We start from the raw sequence: 24,320 nt of genomic DNA on the forward strand, positions 1-24,320 counted from the left end.
GATCTTAAGTTTATTAAACTTGAATCAATGAAACGTGTATATTTAGTTGTTTTTCTTCTCTTTCATGTTTTGCTGTACTCCAGCCACAAAATCAGTAGCATTAATCATTTTCCATGTTTGGTTTTAGGGTCAGGCCTGATTTACCTCTCGACACCGACCTCTGGACACACTGCAGCATGTCTGATCTTTTCTTTTGACCTCACTTTTTCTGACCTTGGCTCCTCCCATTGAGGTCAATGTGCATTCCCAGCTGCTGCGGCCTGTCCTGTCCACACACAAGACGAGGGCGTATGGCTGCTGCAGATCCACCAGAGCCATGCAAGGGCTAACCCACAGCTCCTGGCACCCCTCACGTGGCTCATACACCTGACAGCGCATGCACACATACCCAAACATCATCATTATCGCAGTTAGGAATGGACCGTAATGAGGGCCGATGTGATACTTGGGGTTGGGGGTCTGACAGAGGCTGAAGAAGCTGGAATTCCACTAAGATGTTTTTACAGCTCCGCTGTCTGTGTAGTGCCCAAATTAGGAACCATGTGGCCATAATTGTCACATGCCTGCTCCATTTATGACATCTTGGCAGGCACCTCTACCAAATGAATGTCAGTTTGATTCTGATAAACACGTCCTACATCCTGGAACCCAGAAAAATGTGAAAGGCAAAATTTTGTCTAACAAAATTAAGAGACCCCACTGCACCCATCTATGGGGCTGTTAAGCTGCCAGGAAAGATAAATGAATTTCTCTCAAGTCTGCTAAACACGCTGACAATAGCCCCATTCTACTTCAGTCCAAATTTGGGGAAAGGAGAACAATTTGAAAGCTTGTGAGGAGCTGTCAACCAGATGCCTTTGGCATTTCAGAAGGAGAAGGAGGGCGCAGGGGTTGGAAAATGCCTCTGAACAAAAAAGCCATGGTTTCAAATGCCTTTCTCCGCCTCGTAGCGGTAAATCTGAATCTTCCTTGGCCTTTTGTTTGGCTCAGAGTGAGCGATTAGAGAAGAATCCAGACAGGGTGTGAGCGCGCAAAATGAAAGAGAATTCAATTATATTTTATGCAAAAATGTGTTTTGCGGTCAAGTGCACGCTGTATATTTACACAAGAAAAAAGCAACTACAATGGACAATGGCACTGTAATAAACTCAAAACTGGAGAAACCACAAGCCAGTCAATCTTACACTTGTTACAGAGGTCAATCCGGGGATAAATTTCACTTTCTCACACATGCTGTCAAGAATAGCGGCATAGAAAAACAGCAAAATGGAAAAAAAAATGTAAAGTTAACCATCAATCCTCTCAGTCTAATTAGAAGCTGCTAAATGGCAGCAGGGTTACATTGCAGCAGGGCGTGTCTGTGAAAGGCCTAACACGAGAACATACCTTTGAATCCATCTGATATCTCACTTGATGCACTCTGACCTTTGGCAGTACGCAAAGTGAATGCACGACTGGGGAATGCTGTAACCACAGCTGTGTATACTGTATGTGGAATGTATGAGTACTGCATAGCTTGTGTCACTACACAGTCATGCAAGACCAAGTCAAACTAAGTCTGGAGCATCGTTTTCTGATCTAATCAGAAATTGGGGTTTACAGTGGATGTTTAATAACAGTTCGGACATAAACATAAAAGAAACGTGGATGGGAATTCAGTTCACAATTTTTTTAAAGAAACTAATGGGCAAAGAACACAGAGTGTCACCAAAACCTTAGACAAACTACCAGCCATGCCTCTAATCAACCATAGCATTTGTCACAAGCTAGAAGTCTGGACTCGAATCACTAGACTTGGACTCAAGTCACAAATTTGGTCAAGTTATACTCAACTTTACAAAATCAAAAAAGATTTGCAACTCAAACTTGGATTTTAACACCGCCGACTCATGACTTCACTTGGAGTTTTTGACTTGGAAATACTTGATACGTCCAGTCTTTTCTAAGACCAACTCAATCAAGTCAACACAAAAGCTGGTCTTATGATTTTCACATCCGCGAGTGTGCGAGAGTTGGGGGTCTGCGATGGAAATTTCATTATCAAATGGTGCACGCTTAAGGTCTGTGCAGACATCCACATACCCGCACTGCAGACCATTCCATGCAGCCACCACAGTCTCTGACCTACTGCATACGTAGAGTGCTTCCTCCAAGCACAAAGCTGTTCGTGTGCGCATCTGTTCAGGACCATGACAGAAGCCGTAATTTCCCAGATCCACTTTGTCTGAATCAGTTTGACAGCATCCAGTCAAGTTGAGCGAATCATGAAGAATCAAAGTTACGTAATTGAACTCCAACTGGAAAAAATGACACCACACCACCACCACGACTTCAGTCATGTAAAAAAACTATACAGTCGTCAACAAAATCAAATTGCAGTTTGCAAAATGTGCAGGTTGAAAATTACGGATGGAGACACAATGACTTGTAACTTTGTTTGATGAAGCTGCACACGAACAGTAAGTCAAGACTGTGTTGTTAAGGTGACATTTCATTTAGTGAAGAATGCATTATGACTTGTTTAGGACTTGAAACTTCAAGTTCAGGATCTGGGACTTGACTTGGAACTTAAATGGCATTAAATGTCCTGAAGAAGACTAATGTCACAAGGTTGGTAAATTATTAAAACAATTTTTTGCTTTGTGGATATGAGTTTGTGACTATCTTCTTCTACGTCAGACTTGCCTGTCTTGACTTGAGGGATTTGACTCAGAACTTGCTCGTCTTTACTTGGGACTTGTTAAATGTTGTTCAATATGCTGTAGAAGACTGTCATGTTCAAATCTTGGTAAATTATTAAAACAATGATTTACATCATTGCTATGAGTGTGTGAGTATCCTCTTCCACACCAGTCTTGTTAGTCTTGATTTCTGACTTGACTCAGAAAATGTCTGTGTTCACTTGGAACTTGAGTGCAAAGATTTGGGATTTACTTGTGACTTGCAGAGCAATGACTCGGCCCCATCTCCTCCACAAGTTCTCTTGTGGGACCTGATTCAGCTCCCACACTTTGCTGGCAGCGACTCCAAGAGTCAATGTTGAAACAGCATGTAATACGTTGTAAAACCTGTTTCACATGTCCAAACTGCAGGGCTACAAATAAATACATCAGCAATAACTTTAGTTGGACATTTGTGCCAAAGAAGAACAGAAGAGCTGTTCTGCCTCTGGTTTTAATCGTGGCGAGCCTCTCGGCTTGGAGACAGCAGAGTGTTTGGAGGGCTGTTAATCGTGTGGCAGACATGGCCACAGTCACAGAGTCCATCTGGACCCGGCAGCCCCAGTCCCAGTTCCAACCCTTGTTCCCATGCTGCCAAGGTCCAGCTGTGCACAGTCTCCCATCAACACTGACAGACACCTCTTTGTGCGAGAGGACACAGACTACGACTGGCTATAAAAAGGGTACTGAGAGAACTGTAGCAAATGGAACATTTAACAAGTGATTAAAGTGATGAGGGAGGAATATGCACTCTTAGAAATAAGGGTTCCAAACGGATTATTCCTGAAGGGCTGAGGTTCTATTCAGAGCCATGTGGTTATGAAGAACCTGTTTTGTTTTGTTTTTGAAAAAAATGGTTTGTTAATGGTCCTTAGTAAGATGTCGGATTCCTTTAGGAGCTCTTTTGTCAAGGGGCTTTGTACCAGAATATAAAAGGGTTCTCCGCAGAACCCCCTGAATGGGTTCTGGATCAAACCATTTGAATATAAATAGGTTCTCTGTAGAACCCCATTTGTGGGTTCTACATTAAATCCTTGGAAGATAAAAAGGTTCTTGGTAGAACCCCCTGACTGTGTTCTAGATAAAACCCTTGGAATATAAAAAAAGTTTCTCAGTAGAACCCTCTGAATGTGTTCTAAATAAAGCCACTGGAATATTAAAAACGTTCTTTTTAGAACCCCCTGCGTGAGTTCCTAATAAAACTCTTGGAATATGAAAAGGTTCTTGGTAAAACTCCTCAATGTGTTCTCAATAAAGCCCTTGGGATATGTAGGGGTTCTCAGTAAACCCCCTGGGAGGTTCTTGTTGGCAAGGTGAAAAGAGTCTGGATACAACCCCAGAGAGGGTTCTGAGTGGAACCATTATAACATAGAAGGGTTCTACATAGAACCTCTCATAGGGGTTATGGGTGAAACCTTTCACAGGTGGATCTAGGTATCACCCTTTATGCTGACAGGTAGAACTCTCTGAAAGGATTGTAAGTAGAACATTTATAAAAGGCTCTAACGGGTACACAAAAGGGTTCTTCTATGGGGACAAAACAAAGAACCCTTTATGGTTCTAGTTAGCATCTTTATTATTAAGAGTATGGGGAGGGGGTTTGTGAATGAGAAACGTCAGAGGAAAAAATAAAGGGAAGCAAAGGAATTTCCTTTCTTCATTTGTCTTTTTTGGCTCTGATGCAGTTCGCACATCAGCCGGCCACGTGTTGAACATGCTTCATCTCACACCCTCACTCCTAAGCAGCACCATCATGAGGAACGCTGGTCCTCTTCTCATGATTAAAGCTCCACATATTCCTCTGACCATTACTTGCGTGATTATGAGTCACCATGCAACCATCTGAGGTTTATATCATTCATTTTCACTTCCTGTCTTGCCTAGATGACAAGCACAAGCTGCATTTTTTCCTAATTTGGGGTGGAGGTCCGTGTGTGAGAGACATACACACGCCCAGGGTGAATAATTCAACTCCTGAGTCAGCACGGAAACATTAGACCTCTCTACCCTTTATAAATGTTTGGCCAGAAATAGCTAGAATTACAAGCACCAGGCCAGTTGTAACCTTGCAGCACACTGTTAACTCAATTTATGGATACTTGGACCGGTTTGAAAACCTCATGTATGTGTAAAACAACTTGTAACAAGGCATTACAATGAGGATTTTCCGAGGTTGTTAGGAGACAAACCAACAGACAAATCCAATATAGAGAGGGCCAACACGCCAATGAAGGTGTTAATGGAAAGCAGTCCTTCGGCTGTACAGATATGCTGCAGCCGCGGGGGCTTCTCTTTGTCAGTAGCAAAGACTCTGCCGATCGTGATGAGTCACACCTTCCAACACTGGAGGAGCCTAGACATTAGATTAAAGGGACAGCTCACTCTAAATTCAAAAAAACTATTTATCCTCATATGTGTAGTGCAATTTATTCATCTAGATTGTTTTAGTGTGACTTCCCAAGTTTTGGAGATATCAGTCATAGAGAACTAAATTAGATGATGCTCGGCATTTGCCTCAGACCTCAACAGCAGTATCTCTTTCCAAAAATTGTGACCGGGTTACACAAGATAATCCACAGACCTTGTTGTGAGCAGTTTCATGGATGAGAGGCTCTTCCTTTTAACAGCACAGGATCTAAACAATAATGGCGTCCTTTTTGGCTGAACTGTAACCTCTCCTCCATGAGCAGATGCACTCTTCCTTCTTCACAGTGATACGGTTGAACAACCCATTCTCAACTCATCAGCGTTTCGTCACCGCCATGAAGATACAAGGAAACTTTTAGCTTCTGCATGAGATACTGCCGGAAATACTTTTTTGCCTGTGACTCACATTGTGTAATGGTCGCAGTTTGCGTAGGCTTGGGCAAGAAAACTACTTGGGTAAATTCAGAATAAGACCATGTTTATGTATGTCATGTGCCATCACTGAAGTGACTTGCAAGACCAACATCACATGGCATAAGTCAAGTGAGTCAAGTTGCTGGGGAGTTGGGAATGAGAACAGCTGGGGTGTAGTTTGGTAGAAATGAAGCAGTTCAACATGAAACTGCTCACAACAAGGCCTGTAGATTACCTTGAGTAGTCTGGTCATGATTTCTGAAATGAAACATTGCTTTTTACTTTCTTGAATCTATTTGTTGCTGATTTGAGCACCACAAGGCGAGAGCCATCTTGTTTTATTATATCTGAGAGGAGGAAGACATCTCTTACAGCTGAGATCTCCAAAACTCAACAATCTAGCTTTGTAGAAACAGCAGTACAACAGTAGTGCTACTACAAGAGGAAAAACACGTACTTTTAATTTTGAGGTGAACTCTCCCTTACAACATGGAGAGAATTTCCCATTACACAAATTCACTTTCTGTGGCTGACCAGCAGAGGGCCTGTCCTGTAGAAAAATGAAAACACTCAGGGTTGCAAGCAAGGAGATCTCCAACATTTTCTTTTTGAATGGTGTGAGCTGAAGTAGTTGGCACAGAGAGGATAATAAGAAATGTTTCTCAAGTACATAATTACTATGACCTCAGAAAACAATTACTTCCTCTACAAAAATGCCACAGAACCAGATGAATCTTTGATATGATCCTAATGTTGCATTAAACAGGCAGAGATTCTCATCAGTGTTTCCTCTCCTGTCGTGGCCTGGCCTGCCCTCTCCTCCGCTCTGCTGCCCGCCACAGAGTGGCTCCAGTGGAATGTGATGACCACGGGCCGGACAAAGCCCTGCATTCATGCCCCCTCGTCCCACTCTGGAAGTTTACGACTGGGAGCCTTGATCACAGAGTGGGGGGTGGCCAGAGTCCATCCACCCCTCGCCTGTCCTGTCAGACACGCGTTGCCCACCCCTGCATCACCACCACCACCACCACATGACTGCCGGCCGCCACATCAGCCGCACACCTCTGTCTGCTGCGTTTCATTTCATCTTCTTTACAGCTCTGGTAGACAACATGGATGCCTTTTACAGCTAAAGCCCAGAAACAAATGCTGAGGGATAGATCTTAATCTTTCAAAGAGCCACAATCAAAAGCAGCTTGGCATGTTTCCTGTGTCTGCTTCGCTGATCTGATAAATGGAAAGCTTTTGATGTGATGCAATAAGGAGAAAAATAATCTGCGGACTTCAGATACAAAATAGCAAAATAGGTGGCCCTTGTTTAAGTAACACTTGTTTTGCCGTTGCCATGCCCTGTGCCCTATTATTTTGTTACTGTATGTCCTGTTTGTGCTCCGTAACATGTGATCACAGTCTTGAGTCACATAAAATAAATGAAAAGAAATGGAATTCATTCTGTAACATCGCTTAACCACATGCAACCCACCATCCATTACGTTTAATGGTATAGCACGAGAGATTTCAAACAAAGGCAGAGGAGAGGTTGACTGCTTGTGCTGTAAAAAAAATTAAAGAAAGCCACATCAGTGTGTTTGTGCGAATGGAAATGTCAATTTCAATGCTAGTTCAGAAATAATCACTTGAGACAAGATAACAACAAAACAAAGCAGTCCACATATATCATCTGCTGCTGGCCTGACTGTCTGTCTCTACTTCCTGTGTCTGAGTATCTAATACAGTATCCATTTGCCTCCTTTGTGTAGGTAATATAATAGAGGCTGCAGAGCTCTCTGTGCCTCAGAGGCTTCTCCACCAAACTTGCTCATATCAAACTGCAAACACAGTAGTTACCATGCAACCCCAGACAAACAAGCACAAGCCATGCAAGCATGTTAATGAGTCCTTATTGCTATGCAACATGAATATTCTTCATAGACATTACTAGCAACTGTATACTGATACTGTATATATGTATATATGTATATATATATATATATATACATATAGCTCTGGCTGTACTTTGACGATATGTCCAGTCAAAAGACCTGCTAACAAGCCTTATTCCACTGTACCACAGGGCTGCATTGTTCTTGAAACTATTAAAATACATCAGTGACACATCATTGCACTGAGTGACAGGTTAATTCATTACCATGAACATGGGGACTGTGTTTTATTTTGATGCACTGCCACACACACTGTCTTGTTGCTAGTGATTGCCAGTGATTGATTGTGATTGAGGACACTAAACTTGCAGCTGATTGAGGAACTTTTGCTAAAGCTACAGAGCCATTTTAAAGATTTCTGTTTTCTGTAAGAACCAATGGATTGATTGTGAGAAAATACAGATACACTTAAGCATCACAATATTATGTTTCGTGATACTGTATCACACTGTAAAACGTAACATTATATCACGACACATGCAAAGACCTGTAGCGGTGGTTCATTTTGTGTTCACTTGATAGCAGTGTTGTTATCTACCTTTGTTGTTAAGATTGCATAAAAAAGTAAACTTCTGAACTCAGATTTTAAGAATATGGTGGCGTGTTCTTTATACTATGACAGCTTCCCTAATATTAGCTTGAAAATAAAAAATTGTATCGCTAGATTCTTGTCAAGACAGAGCCCTAGGACTGACAGTGTTGAGATCATATCAATTTATGCACAGCTGGTGTTGGTCTTTTCTTCGGATTTGTTGCCAATACAAAAAATATAAAATATCGCCAGCATTAACTGAAGATACCACAAAATACTGTGGAATCGGGTAAAAAACCAAAACCTATGGCTGGATACTAACCGCCAAGTACCACCACACACTTACAGAGGCACCAAATCTGAGGGAAATCAGCCCACGCCAGTGTCTGCTTTGTCATTTTAACAGCTCTGATAATTAATACTGACACAGCAAATTAAGTTAGAGCCATTTTGGAGACTAGAGCAAGCTGCTTAAGTGGCTAACAGAATCCAATTGTTTTGTCAGAAAATTAAGTGGCAGTGTGTACCAATACAGAGGTCCCATATTTGTCTTTATCTATTTCTGTTGCATTTTAGCTCCACTGCTTAGAAAATTCAGAGTTGAGTAGCACACTTGGTCAAGTTAACACCATGCATGCTTGGTACCACTGGAAAAAAGAAGGCCTTGGTGGCAACTGAAGCACTAACTCCCAATAGGTAAAGAATACGCATAATGAGGAGAAGTACATCATGGCTATTAGAGAAACAGAACACACACCAGCCCTGTGCCAAATGACTGGCGGTGACCTGCGATGAGCCCAGGAGGCTCCTGTGATTTTCCCATCTGGATACACCATTACCTCTGTGGGGGATCTCTAATACTGTCATCAGATTTAATGGTTGATTTCCTCTACTGTGTTTCTCTCCAGGTGTGGCCGCCCTCCTCACAGGCTGCTCCATCCACAATTCATGAGGGGAAACCGATGCCACTACAATGGCCTGAGGGATAGAAAGTCTGGTTTACCCACTGAACTGTGCAGTTAGAAGAGCAAGCACAGCTAGGTGGGACCACTGATAGTATGATTTAAAAAAGAGGAAGCTGTGGTGTTTCCAGAGCACTGAATCAAGCAGGAAGCATGCCAGGTTGACATAGAAAGGGGTGGGTGGGTGGTGGTGGATGGGTGGGGGGGGGGGTTGAAGAAGTGAAAACACCAGGGGCCGGAGAGGGAACCGACAAGCACTTGTTTTCACTGGGTGTGAATGTTTAGAAAACACTTCTGACCTCCTCCTCTTGTCTATTCTTACCTGATAAGCTGAAGGTCAACGGTGAAAAGTTAAGGCTGTGTCACAGCCTTGGAAAGTGTGCATGAGCTGAGTGTGTGTGTGTTGCTTTGCACAAGAGATGACGTTGAGTTGTTGACGTGTTAGTTAAGGCCGTTACATGCATCTTCATCGTTAAGAAGGGTTGTGATATATTCTCAAATGTTACCGCTTACACACCAGATCTTGATGCTTTATGTGAGAACATTCGGGAAGTGTTTGTTTTGGTGGCGAGTTGCATTTTCATCATAAGCTGGAAGAGGAGTTCCTCTTTAAGGTTTAAAAGTATCAGACTCTGGTTGATGCTGCCTGGTAGCTTGGATGTGAGTGCAGACTGCTTGTGTTTATATTTGACATTCACTGTAATGTGTGTAGATTGATACTGAGGGGTTGGTAAGTGTCACAGATGCCAAAGAAAAAGGCTGAACTCAAGTGTGAACCAACCGTAATGTCAGCAATTTGGTCTGTTGGTTTGGACTACTGTTTTGAAGTTTTTACCAGTGAGAGTTTGGAGCTGGTGGGTGATGCACTGCGACGTGGGCATGGCTCAGATGGCTGGTCTGACAGGTACCCTTTAGTGTTTAACGAGACAGATAAAAGTACAAAAAGACAAGATCCAGGAGGTCTTTCTTGCTTCATCAGGGTCCCTGATGAAGAACTAGAGTTGATGGGCATAGATCTGTTTGTCTGCCTTTGCTTGAAGAATAAATGTATAGTATCATTTCACCAGAAGACAGAGTGCCTTTGTTTTGCTTCCCCATGCTTCATTGCATAACTGTATATCAGGTTAGGCTTGACAGTTTGACCTGAGTTTTGGGAGGGTCCACTGGAAACCCAACACACAATGGTGGCCAACTGGTCATGATCAGATCACCATCTTTCTTGTAATACACCTAAACAGCACACTGAAATTGAATCACACGGTAGCCCCGCCCTAGTGATTAGGAAGTGTTTACAGATAAACAAATCAGATCTGACTTCTTTTCTTTTTGCAACCAGTGGAGTCTCTCCCATTGGCCAAGAATGTATATTTGAGGCATTTCCGCATTGGTTTCACTTTTCTGACCAGAAACTCAATCCAGAATTTGATATATTGTCTATGGTTGAGTTACTTGCTTTATGTCTGCAATGGCAATATTTAAAAATGGTGCTGCTGCCTGATTAAAACTGATCTGTGGTTTTGGAGAAAGTTGGGCGCAGTTTGTTCCATCCAGTATTTATGCTGCAAAAGAAAAGACACAAGCAATAATATGTATGCATCAGATCCAGTCTCGCTTACTGATCGATGAAATCCAAGTCCCTGTGTGCTGTCACCTGAGAGCACTGACAGGGGGCTCTGTAATTCACTTATTTTGTCTCTGCTGTCCAAATGTGGGCATTCACCGCATGAGAAGGGCCAAACACCTCAGCCAAACCACATGACATAAATGATAGGAATTATGATACTTTTCTTTTCCTGCTTGGGTCACTTTTCATCCCCCAACTGTACAGCTTAACTGCTAAGTGGATGTAATACCACAAAGATTATGTGTATTTTAGGCCAACGTTTAATTAAAAAGTTCTTATTTATTGCATTTTCATTCCTATAGGATTACAGCCTTCAGTTTAGTGTCACTGTGCTCTAAGTGGAGTGGACGGCGTGCTTGCTCCCTCTGACATTTCTACTATGCAGTAATTCACAACATACTCTCAGGGGCCACAAGGCAAAAGTATATATAGGCTCCTCTAACATTTCGCTCACGTTCTGAGGCCGGTTGGGAGATTTACTAGGAAGCACTTCTGCAGCGGACACTGGCAGCTCTGTCCGGGAGATGAATTTCATACGAGGGCTGGCTTTTCATACTTTTCGGGGGCGTATTTATAGTGGCTGAGATCAGGGCTCGCAGAGGCATGCGGGGTGGCCTTCTTCAACCTAGCCATGTTAAGTGATGCTGCGACCGAAGGGGTGGAGCAATGAACATGTCATTCCATTCTAAATCCAAACCTTCATGTTTATGACAATAGTAGCCCGACCACGAGCCGCAAAATAGTGCGCAGGGCGGCCACTTTGAAGTCGCCTCCAAGCTCTGCCCTTTCAGATCGTGGACACAGAGGAGGTTTCAGGGCCAGACACATAAACCTGCAAGCCAGTCACATAGCTGTCACTAGTGAGTTTGAGATAACATGCACCTACAAGTGGATAGAAGAGATACACTATGTTTACATTAAGAACTGGGTCCAGACTGGTACATTGGTTGGATGAGATAGCAATATTTCACAATGGGTATTATTGAAATTAGAGAAACTTGAGAAGGAAATACAAATCACAGTGCAATAGTTTATTTTTTCTTAATTTGAGTTTTCTGTTTTATTTTTAATTTAATTTATGCATACTACTATCTAATTTTCAGGTAATTTTACTATTAAGAATCATTTGAAGGATGATTTTTATCTTATCGACTTGTGTAAACATGAAGATTATTAGTGTTTTTGGTTTTTCTCTTACCCCAAATACTGGCCTCACAATTCTACTATCATTTGAGCTCTCTTTAGAACAGACATGAGCATCAAGAATCAATTCATGTCATAAAGACTAACACCAAGGAATGACATTAAATGGTGCTTGTAAGCACAGCAGGGCTACATTATAAATGCTGATCGCTGTGCAAACACAGAAATTGATTGATTTTCCATCAATAATGCAAACATTTCAGCAATGTCTGTCAATACACTTCAATTAATCAAGGATATGTGGTCAAAAAATGCAGACTGGGCCTCTGAGTGAAATACTGGAAGAATTCAGTAATTTTATTTGAGCTGAAATAGTTCTGGGATCGGAGAAGTGCTACTTTTACATCTTACTTCTTCCAGCTCTGGTTGCATCACTTGGAGGAAGGTTACTAAAGGTTTCATGGTAAAAACTGCCTGAACTGTCCCCTGACGTAAGGAAGTACATCGTACAAAAGTAACTGGTACTTTAGTTGTGAGCTTTTCTCACTACACTTTACTGGTGTGAAACCTGAACAGCCAAGGTAATGAAAAGTTAAAGCTCCAAAATATTGACAAGACATTATGTCAACGCCATATAATGTTTAGCGTACAACCAATTTAAACGTGCTGGTTAAATGCACTTTCTATTTTGTTTGGTCCGAATCCAGTGATAAAGACAGACCAGCTGAGTAACTCCTGGCTACAGCTCTGCTCATCTCTGTAGTGGAAACCAGGCTATCATCTGTCCAGCCCTACCCCTTCAGAACAGATTAGTGTAAATGATCCTCATTTCCAATGTAGGTAACACAACACAGATTATTATTCTGTGCTACAGGGGTTTGTGTGGACTCTTCCTGTGCCATGAATCATTAAACAGGTGACTGTAATCCATACAGACAGCTAGCTTCTCACGGTGAGGGTGAGCTATCTGATGCTGCCTGGAGACCGACTGAGCTCCTCTGCTTCGAAGACACAGCTCAGATTGCTCACCTTCCGACGAGAAATTTGACGGTGGATGACCTGTTTGAATTGTGAACCCTGTGTGAACACTGGCAAGGAAAATCTAACTTGTTTGTTGCTGTTTGACCCTTATTGAGGACCGAAGAACTACTGGAAAGTTCAGAAGAGGACAGGAACCATTTGCAAGTCCACAAATTCACAGCATCTATGGGGGATTAGAGTACCAAAGATTTATTATGTGTGTTTAAATAGACATGAAAAATTAGGTGTAGTGTAGGAAACGTAGGAAAAGGTTGCAGTGAGCCAATAAACAAAAGAAAAATTACAAACATGAAAATCTTATCTACACTGTAGAGACACTTTCTTCTTGCATATTTACTTGAGCAAAGTAAAAGCACCTGCCCAACATTAATCTGAAAATCCCAGGCAGGGTGTTTCAGTAACCTATGGCAACTGCTTCTGTGTCAACAGAAATCTTGGACAGCCTAGCCCAGGACCGTGCATCCCCATTGGCTGGCTGAATGAATGACTTGCAAACTTGTCTATTCATTATGCATGTCAGTTTACCTTTAGAGCGTTCTTGAGCTCATTTCCAGGTAAGCACTGCTGAGAGGTGGCCTGCCTGCATCGAGACTGTCCAAAGAGGAGCTCTGATCATCTTGGTAAGACATTTTTTTTTCTGTTTTGATGCTTTTCTTTTACAAATTGTTCCTAATGAGCCCCACATACATTTCTTTAAGTATACTGGTCGCATTTGATTTTACATTACACTAATAATATGTAAAAAGACACTTTGCATCAAATTGGAAGAAAACTAGAAATAAAATATTCTTTATTAGACAGAATTTGACCCTTATTAGACTTTATTTGAGGGTAATTGGGGACAACAGAACTGTAATGTAAACTAAAGTGAAGTCACGTATCTATATGAACCAGATCTACCAGATAAAGGTCAAATTACAGAGGTAGAGGAATATTTGTCTATGAGTGCCAGCACAGACTTATTGTTATACTGTAGGCAGTAGGCATCGGTCATGGCTACTTATTCGCTGCAAATGGGCCTTTCCTAAGCCCCGCCCCTTTTTGTTCTGTTCTCTGATAACAGTTGAGCAAGCTCCGTAGCCAGTGGAATCTCAGTCAACTTTCCTGTTTCCTGTATGTGCTAGGCTCGTCTATACTGAAATTAAAAAAAACAAAACAATTTTGAAGATGGCTATAAGATGTTACTGTAACTAGCTAGCTAATGATTGATGTGTATTAGCTATCGAGTTAGCTACTGTTTTGCTAACATTATCCCTGAGACCTAACTTCCTAGTAAAGGGCTGATGCAGATTAGCTAGCTTGATGACATTTTGCTAACATTAGCCCTCAGATAACTAGCAACTAGCTATGTAATGATTGATTTTGATTAGTTAGCTGGTATGTTTTCTCAGAATTAGCTAACTTAAGATGTTTCTATATCTGTAGCGTTTACACATTTCACAGGTCAGCTCTGTTGTAATGTATACCTGATTATCCTCTAATAAAGTAAAATGTCTAATTTGATACGCCTTAGTATTAAAATAAACTGTGACCAGTGTACTTAATGAACCCATGAGTATGTAGATTTTATGCTGGCTTTAATGTTTGATCCACTCATCTAAATGACTCGGAAAGGCAAAAGATAAATAATATGTCTACACTTATGTAAAGAAAATGTATAAACCTAGAATTTCAAGCTGATATATTAATACTGAGACTGCTGTGAAAAGTTATTTTCTGCACTGGACAAACCAGAGGCAGCCTGAAGGGAGGCAGACATGGAGCTGATTGGATCCACCCTGACAGCCACATACGCTCGGCCAAAGACCAGCCACTTCCTCCCTGCTATCTCCACCATGGCATCCAGCTATCGCAACACCCAGCCTGCCTTGGCCATGAATCCCAGTGCCAACCTGTGGAGGACCAACAGCTATTACAAGAGCAGTGGCACCGTCCCAACCCCCTCCTCCATGCAGAGAGAGAATTTAGACCTGGTTCGAGCCAAGACCATGTTCTACCCCTCTAACAGGACAGCGCTGACCACCCGCTACACTCCAGAGGACTGGTACAAGTCCAACCAAAGCAACTACAGGGAGTCCGAGTCGGCACGGAAAAGCGCAGAGAGACTGAGGAGAGACACCGTCAGGCTGATGCAGGATAAGGACCAGCTGACCAGACGGACCCAAGAGACCACCAGCAAGAACATTGGCGAGCGGCTCAATGACATTGTCTTCTGGAAGTCGGAGCTAAGCCATGAGATTGACAGCATGGTGACAGAGATAGCAGCACTCAGCGAGGTCAAAAGGAGGCTGGAGAGAGCCTTGGCAGAGACTGCGGGGCCCCTTCAGGTAAGGGGGAAAGGTATATGCTTAAAGGGATTCTCTGCATTCTTTGAAGAGAGATTGTATGTACTCATCCATAGCCACTCTATTACCTACAATAGATGGTGGTTGGCATGTCCCCAGTTTGGAGCAGCAGCAGTAGGGGTCAGCAGCAAAACATATTTTAGCCTCTTAAAAAGTCAGTATCACTTCAAGTATACCCTATATTTTGACATTTTCATCGGTTTATCTTGCCTTAAGGCAGCCTCTTCTGATGGGAAACAAATATTATATGAGCCAAATCTTGTTCTTTCCAAACCAACCAGACTCCATTGTGAAAATCCATAATTTTACCTTGCAGAACGCAGGAGTGGTTCGTCTACGAGTGCCTTGATGGGTTAGTTTCTTTGCATTACTGTGCAACTTTGGTGTTTTAAAAGCTTAGCTCAGATTCACATTACAAAGTCACGTGATCATACAAACAAACTAACAGATTTAGGCAGCAGTACACCAGCAACTAAAATGACTGAGTTTGGTTGGTTGGGAGAAGCAATATTTGGCTCAGATAACGGTGCTTCCCTGTTACAAAAGGCTGTCAGAAGGCAAGGCCAAGTAGTGAAAATATTTTAAATTTAGCATATACTTTTAGGTGGGCTTTTATTTCGGTTTTACTGCTGACCCTGTCCAAAGCAGTACACTCCTGCTGTTAGTTATCTCAGGGCACTGAAGCAACTGTGGTGATGAAAAACTTACTTATAACAGGCGTAAAACCTCAGTGGATTCAGACTCTTTATTAATAGTGGGCAGTGTGTCTGTGTGTTACCTTGAATTTTTTTCTGTCTGGTAGAAAATGTCTGAATTTTGAGCTATGTTATTGGAACATTTTGCACGAAATATTTACATTTCTACAAGGACAACTGCATTTGCCTTGAAGCATCCTGGTCAGCCGTCGGTTCAGTGCATTCACATTAGTCTTCATGCATATCGTGTCTCAGGGTGCAGCGTCACTGTATCTGCGGTGAAACAGTTTAGACTACGGTGCCCGGTTGGTTGTAGCAACAGTATCTGTCTGTTAATTAGGTCACCTCAGTGCCCTGTTAAAACGCCACTGGTCGTTTGTGTCACCCAGAGTGAGTCACCTTGATCGAGGTTGGAGATCTGATGACACAGAGAGCTCGTTATGCAAAGATCATGTGGCAACAGGTTTTCTTAGAGACTCCTCCGGGTAACTGGAGACGTCACTTATATCATACCTGCTCAGATGAGTTCCCTAGCTGTTACAATGGAGAAAATGTTTGCTATTGAGTCATTTTTAAATTTACTCTTTACACAACTGCCTAAACTTGGTTTAGTCATGATCACTTTGTCAATAGGTGTCTCAAGAGTGTTTGTACCACAGAGAGAAGCGGATGTCCATCGACCTGGTACATGACGATGTAGAGAAAGACCTCATAAAGGTAACACTAAAACAACACAGTATGTGTCGCCTCTGATATCTGGGAAAACAAATAAACATGTTCTCATATTTTTTTATTTACCTGCGCCGCAACAAGGAGGTGGAAGTCATCAAGTCTTGTCAGGAAAGGATGAGGCGACATCTGGACAGAGCCATTGCACAGCTGGCGTGAGTCTGGAAAACCAATAAATAAAATATTACAAACCGCAGGATTCTTTTTAATGATAATTTTCAAACTTTAAAAAAAGGCTGACATGCATTTGTTTTGTGTCTGTGCTGCTCTGCGGGGTTTCTTAGGTCAAACCGAGCTGCACAGCATGAACTGGAAAGAGACATTAGTGACAAAGTGACAGCTCAGAGGATAGATGACAGGTGTCACCACCTGAGGAACACATCAGACGGTATCGGCTACTACAGAGGGATTGACAGACTGGACCCCTCGTGAGTATAGTTTTATGTGATCAAATATTAACTGGTCTGTTTCATCACATCAAGCAGCTGCTAACAATTTCTAAAGTTTGTTTAAACCAGCTTGGTATACAGGACTGGGCTGTTTAGTTAAACTGTCAGTGAAAGGAAAGACTTTGACTGTGTTTGACAGTTAAATTGGCTATCTGCAATCCTATTTTGTTGTCAAAGTAAGTTTAAACATAGCATAGACCAGGGGTATCAAATGTACATCCTACAGGCCAGAACTGGCCCACCAAAGAGTCCGGTCTGACCCACTGAATGACTTTGCAATGTGTACAAAATTGCAGAGCAGTCATTAATTCCAGATCAGAAAATAATTCTCTGAATAAAACAATGAGTACTTATTGTGGTCATACTTAAAGATACTGACACTGAGACATCTATCTTCTTCTAACATTAGTGGAACCCAATTGCTATGGCACTGCTAAACGTTTGATTTGTAAATGGTTCTAAAATACATTTTGTACGATTGAAGACCCACCCCCGGTATAGACTGTAAATAAAGATGGATTACACATCTCCACTTCCTCCCACTGTACAAAAACGTAGCCAAAGTATCCCCCATTCATTATCACACCTCATTAAAAACACACTGAATATGTATTATACATCAAAGTGACAAGAACTACACACAACGACAGAAAACATCTTTGGGGAAAATGTATTTGACGTGTACTTTTTTAGCTTGGCCCATCTGCTAACATGGAGGGGACAGGGAACCAGCCACCAGGGGGCGATGTTTTGACTTCACTTCTGGGGAGCCGTCATGTCGTCCATCTTTATATACAGTCAGTGGTCTACAGTCATGCTAGTGATTCTGCTGAGCTATGCTTAGGCACAATGGTGCTTTGAGCTAAATGCAAACATCTGCATGCTAACAGCTAATAATTAATGCTAAAATGCTGATGTTACACAGGAGTAAAAATGGGAGGAGTTAGTATACTGACATTTGCTAATTAGCCCTAAAAGTACAGCTGAGGTTGATGGGAGTGTCATTAGTTTTTGAGGTGTTTGCTCATAAACCAAATTCAATTTTTATTCTGATGAATGTTTCAGTTTATTCAGTAGCTGACATTTCAATAAAACCTTCCCAAGAACAGCACCACTATCATGGCTAGAAAATATCTAAAAATGTTTTTGCTTATGTAACAGCATGTTCAAAGACAGCGGGACTTCCAAAAACTTATGCCATTCTCTTTCCTCTGTCAGACTCTCTCTGCCTGACTCGTGGTCCAAGTTCACGGACGACAACATCCTGCACTCCCAGAGCGAGCGCGCCGCCTCCCACAAGCTCAGGGACGAGATCGAAATCCTGCTCAACACCACATCCAACGAGATGTGGAACCAGTTCAACAACGTCAACGTCGCCTTCACCAACCGCATAGCAGAAACTGCTGATGCTAAGAACAGCCTGCAGACACACCTGGCTAAGGTCACCACTTTTTCGACATGCATTCATTTCATGAAAGACAATTCAGTCCTGCTATGTTATAAGAAGACGATTTATAATTCTCACATGAATCAAAATCTATTGTTGGTGCTAGCTCTGCCTTGATGTAATTGTTTCACTAGGTATGTGAAAGGGAAAACGGCCAGGATTATAAAAAAAAAAAAAACGCTTATCGAAAAGTGGAAGTCACATGAGTCTACGTCAGGGAAAAAGACAAAATCCATTCACTCTCTTCTGTCAGTTGGTAACTAAATTTGCCATTTATTGGGAAGCAATCATGTGTTTGTACAATTCTCTATCTTTCCTACATGCAATACAAACAGTACATTCAGAAACATCAGCAGAAATATGTACAGAATGTATAAGATAAGATATATCTTTATTGTCTGCTTCATGGCCTGCAGGGGACATTTGTCTTGTATGTAGTTTATTGTCTGCATTTGTACTGTAAAATATTCCTGTCAAAAGAGAGGAATGGTAATAGATGCCTCTTTTCATTGCTTCTGCCGTATTCCACACTGGATCTCATTGTTCTGGGGTTAATTGCCGGGGGTGACACTCTCAATCTACATCAGCTGTTGGCTGGACTTGAACACTGACAGCAGCTGTGATGTGAAGCACACAGTCCTTAATAAAGCTCAGTCACTGTCAGTTGTGAGGAGAAGTGATTCGCTGGAATTAAATTACATCAAATGGATTTGGACAGAGCAGGCCACTGTGCAGCACTGTGCTCAGCTGATTCTGAAGTTTAAAATGTGCAGCTTTTTACTTGATCTCTTCTAGCACTGAGATTCTCATTTTTTCCCCTCCCCTGTCAACTGAGCCTCCTTTACTCCTCATATAAGCTTCCGGTTTGATGACCTGTTGTTTTCATGAAGGAGACACAACCATGATTTAACAATCAATTGTTTTTCTGTCATTTCATCTGTATCTGTCTTGTGTCCTCACTCAGACTCTGCAGGAGATCTTCCAGACAGAGATGCTGATTGAATCTCTGAAGAAAGCCCTCAGAGACAAAGAGTGCCCGCTGAAAGTGGCCCAAACCAGGCTGGAAGAGAGGACCCGCAGGCCCAACGTAGAGCTCTGCAGGGACAACCCACACCACAGGTACTGTACTGCTCTGCAAATAGTATTGCTTCATCAGTGAATAATTTAAGCATAGATTTTATTTTTAATTTTATTCATCATTTGTTTTGAGTGTAAAAAGCTGAGGTTACATTATTGGTAGCAACATTTCCTAGTGGGGCAATTCTTATGTTCCCAAGTTCCTATGTTTCCAGGCTCCTATGTTTTCAAGGTCCTATAATCCTTTTGTCCTATGTTCCTAAGGTCCAATGTTCCTTACGTCCTATGTTCCTTCAGTCCTTTGTTTCTAGGGTCCTATTATCTCAAGGTCCTATGTTCCAAGGCCCTATGTTCCCATGGTCTTAGGGTCCTATGTTTCTACGGTTATATGTTCCCAAGATTCTGTTTCCACTGTCCTATGTTCCCAAGCTTTATACAGCACATTATGGGAACATGACAAAGTGTCTTGTGTTCTCAGGGTCCTATGTCCTCAAGGTCCAATGTTCCCATGGATCCTATGTTCCCCAAAACATAATGCAAACATGACAAACCATGTTATGTTCCCTAGGTCCTATGCTACCCAGCTTTATATGGCTCATAACATAGGACCCTGAGAACACATATATGTTTGCCTTGCTAGCTAGCATAATTTGCTAAAGAAATCACTTGTGTTTCCAAAATACAATAAATTAAATATAATTACATTATAATACATTATAAGTTATTTTAGCTTGTCTCTGTGCACAATATGGTTTAAACAATAACAATATTACATCTAGAAATCATTTGTCTGTGGTTCCAAATGTCACTCAATTGCACATTTCCAGGGGCAGAAAAGCTTTCCTTCACTTCTTTCTCCTGCACATTTAACAGTAAGCTGCTTCTTTTTATCGTTCTTCATTTAGACTTGTGGGGGAGGTGAGAGAGATCGAGGAAACCATCCATAAGCTTCAGGAGAGGCTGATGGAGGCTGAGAACACCCTGCAGAATCTGGTCAAGACCAAGGTGACCCTGGAGCACGACCTGTCCGTCAAGGCCAACTCACTCTTTCTGGAACAGGAAAAGTGCATGAGCATGCGCAAGAGCTTCCCCAGCATGCCCCGTCTGGTGGGCTACACCTAAATCAAGCCTTATAAAGAGGAAGCCTTGGAGGACCAAGATAATTAACAATGACTGTTTTAATGGTTTTGGAGTGATTTAGAGTTTGGTGTTTTGAATGTAAGCAAAATGACTTGGCACTGACAATGGATTATTTTAAAGGGCAACTCCATCTGCATTCTTTTATGGGGTTTTTCAAATTAAAACACCATCAGCCATTCACAAAAACGATGTAAGTTAGAGCATGAGAAGGGCTTGGGAAAACAGCATTTCAACTAAAACATTCAACCAAAATTTGAATGTTCTGATTTGAATATATAAGAAATAGTTAAAAAATAATAATAACAGTGTACTCACCCTTTAATTTTGAGTACTATATCTGTTCTCAGTGTTTTCTAATGCTTTGATTTTGCCTCCAGTTACACACATTTTGCATGGTAAATACTATGATCCTTGAAAAATGCTGGAAACTCATGTGAAAGTTAAATAGTAAAAGCCTTGTCAATCATCAAAACTGACATTTCTTAAGTTGAAACCTATGATTTAAGATGTTAACCTTGCTTTAAACATTAGTAGCACGGTGCAGTGTGACTATTCAAACCAGTGTTGTGTTTTGTCTTTACACTACTGTTCGTTGGCGACAGGCCACAGGCCAGTGGAGCACAAACAGAGGTTGTAGCACATGTGACAGCAATCACCAAACAAATAGGCTGGATTATGTTGTGCAGCACAGCAGTCTCCAAACCAAGACAAACACAAACTCTCTGAAGATTTACTCCTATCTGTCAACTCCTACCTGACCTGAATGTCACCTTAGGCGTAGACTTCAACCCTACACCGTTTACAGCAACAAACATCAACTTAATCCAAGATTAGTTCTAATCAGAGTTTAATTAATTTTTGTCCAGAAAATCCAAGATTAAATAGACTTCAGTCTATATGATGGCTCAGCAGAAGAGCTCTAATTTCTCCTCCATTGAGAGGAACTTGATTAAAAACGCCTGTTTAAGCAAATCAGCTGGAGTGAAAGCAAGAAGAGACACATCATCAGACTCAATTAGGTTGTGTCTGCCCCTTAATTTTCTTCAAAGTACTTGTGTATTTTGCTCACTCCATCTAAAAAAGGCAGATATTTCCGTTAAACCTCCTCGGGTCTAAATTTGAAGGTAATACTGGGCCACATTTTAAATTGAAGTTTAAAGTTTTGTTGCAACAGAATTAAATTTAATCTGTGTTAAGCATAAAAACTACAGTGAGTTTAAAACTTTGGTGCTACATAATTTACAGTTAAGCCATGATGTAATTGGGTTAAAAAATGAATCCTCGTTGGCGCAACCCAACCTTAAGTTTTGTTGCACACAGATATGGATTGTGAAGGACTTTTGTTTCTTTACCTTAACTGTCTTTAATGACTGATGTGGCCCATTACTCATCACCTCACCCACAGGAGGAGCTGGACAAACAACCAATAAGTTATGTAGAAACCCCACACCCATCTCACAGGCCTCGAGCCCGATAACACTCACTTCCCATCAGCCTCTTTCTTTCACCCCTCTGCTCCCTGCCGCCTTCATGCCGTAGCAAGAGGGATGGCATCTCCCCGGTAAACACACATTAAAAGATGTGGAGAGCGGCAGTTTAATTTCATTTTGTTTATTCAGTCACCGTTCAGAGCCTGCGCCAACTTTAAACACACATAAACACAAACCCAACCCTTCCACTATTACACTTCCTGCACAACCTTTGGCTTCACTGAGGAATGTAAACTTTGCTCAAATCACCAATAATACTGTTTGACTTTAACGTCACCTGTACAGTAGTCACCACGCCTCTAATTGTTAAATTGATCACCATTATCCTGTTGAAGGAGAGCTCACATCACACAGCATCCGAAGTCCCATCTCTTTGTTTAATTCAATTTTGTTATTTCTTCATGACCTCTCAAGGCCCACCTGCAGGGGCGTCATGGCCCACCAATGGGCTGCAGCCCTCACTTTGGGAATCACTGCTTTAATCTATTATGAAATCTGGTTCCACCTATAAATCCTCTCAGTGGCTGCAGCATTTGAGTAATAGCATGACAACATCTCCTGTGTAAATACAGAGTAGTTTCACTACACAGATTCTTAACAGGAGGGAGGGAGTGGCCATAGAGATAAACCAATGTGTGTGTGTGTGTGTGTGTGTGTGTGTGTGTGTGTGTGTGTGTAACTTGCACTTTGATTTAGGTGTCATGTTTTACAACTGTACTGTAGGTCAGAGTCGCAGTGAGGTGAAGAGTCCTGTCTGCTGTGCAAACAGCATTGTGTTTGACAAAAACCCTCAGGAGGAAGTCAACGGCAGGAGGTCTCTGCCATGGTTTCCCTACATGTAGTGTGTGTTTAATGTGTGTGTGTGTGTGTGTGTGTGTGTGTGTGTGTGTGCGAACCCTCATAGTCCTGTGCCCAGCTACATTCCTGAGCCCTAGTACCGCAAAGAAAGGCCCCCTGTTGTCTACCTTACATCAAAAGCCTCCCTGCTATCATCACCTTGTAATTAAACACACTGACAGATAGCAAAGAGTTTCTCCTTTGCTTTCCAACTCCCACTTTTTATGACTCAGAAATACAAACGCTAATTCCAAAAAAGAGGTGAAGTTGTGTAAAACATGAGTAAAAATTTAATGCTATTATTTGCAATTCCTTCTCAACTTGTGTTCAATTTAATGCAGTAACAACAACACTTTGATGTTTCAGAAAAGTTTGGATGGGGGCATGTTTACCACTGTGGTACATCACCTTTTCTTTCTTTTCAACGCTCAGTAAACATTTTGGAACTGAGGTCGCTACGTGTTGAAGTTTTGAAAATAAATTTTTTTCTCATTCTTGCTTGATATACAACCTTAGTTGCTCAACAGTCTGGGATTTGTTGTTGTTGTAATATTGCGCTTCATAACGCACCACACATTTTCAAAGGGAGACAGGTTTTTACTGCATAAGCAGGGATGTGTCTGAAAAATAGACCATCTGGATGGCAGCATATGTTGCTCCAAAATCTGTATATGCCTTACAGCATAAATGGGGCCTTCACAGATGTGCAGGTTAGTCATGCCACGGGCACTAACTCACCCCCACACCATCACAGATGCTGGCTTTTGAACTTAGCACTGGTAAGAATCAAGATGATCATTTTCCTCTTTAGACCAGGTTGCGCGATATCCATGATTTTCCAAAAACAAACGTGGACTCGTCAGACCACGGCACATTTTTCCACTTTGCGTCAGTTCATCTCAGACGAGCTCAGGCCCCCAAAAAAAGTCAGCAGGGTTTCTGGATCATGTTGATACATGGCTTTTGCTTTGTATGCTAGATTCGTAACCTTGTAGATGCAGCGACCAACTGTGTGTACCAGCAAAGGTTTTCCAAAGTGTTCCCAATCCCACGCAGTAATATCCTTTAAACAGCCATGTCGGTTTTTAATGCAGTGCCAGAGGGTGAAATCCCTACATTCCTTGCAATTGCACATTGAGAAAAGGTATTTTTAAGCTGTTGGACGAACGCAGTGGCGAGCCTCACCCCATTCATGCTTGTGAACAACTGAGCCTTTTGATTATGCCCCCTGAGGATAGCCAATCATGATACTATCACCTCTAATCAATTAATCTGTTTAACTGTGGAATGTTCCAACAGATCTTT

General features: G+C 41.8%; 1 protein-coding gene and 1 long non-coding RNA gene across 3 annotated transcripts in view; one reads left to right on the forward strand and one right to left on the reverse strand.

Moving 5' to 3' along the window:
- Positions 1-24,320, reverse strand: part of LOC146312264 (uncharacterized) — a 249,466-nt gene that overhangs the window by 20,747 nt on the left and 204,399 nt on the right. The window contains exon 4 of the long non-coding RNA XR_014772190.1: positions 16,645-16,736. This is a non-coding gene — a long non-coding RNA (uncharacterized LOC146312264). The remainder of the gene's footprint in view (positions 1-16,644; positions 16,737-24,320) is intronic.
- On the forward strand, positions 13,258-22,527 carry tekt3 (tektin 3). Of its 2 annotated transcripts, XM_084741196.1 has the most exons (8): positions 13,258-13,426; positions 14,541-15,133; positions 16,480-16,563; positions 16,660-16,730; positions 16,860-17,003; positions 18,243-18,465; positions 19,436-19,590; positions 20,454-22,527. In XM_084741196.1, exons 2-8 carry the CDS (start codon positions 14,564-14,566, stop codon positions 20,668-20,670), a joined length of 1,464 nt encoding a protein of 487 aa, XP_084597322.1. In that variant the 5' UTR covers positions 13,258-13,426; positions 14,541-14,563; the 3' UTR covers positions 20,671-22,527. The 2 variants fall into 2 exon arrangements, with proteins under 2 accessions (XP_084597322.1, XP_084597323.1); XM_084741197.1 differs by lacking the exon at positions 13,258-13,426 and having other exon boundaries at positions 14,316-15,133.

Source organism: Lutjanus erythropterus, chromosome 17 (genome assembly GCF_056507025.1).
Source record: "Lutjanus erythropterus isolate fLutEry1 chromosome 17, fLutEry1.hap2, whole genome shotgun sequence".
Classification (NCBI taxonomy): domain Eukaryota; kingdom Metazoa; phylum Chordata; class Actinopteri; order Lutjaniformes; family Lutjanidae; genus Lutjanus; species Lutjanus erythropterus.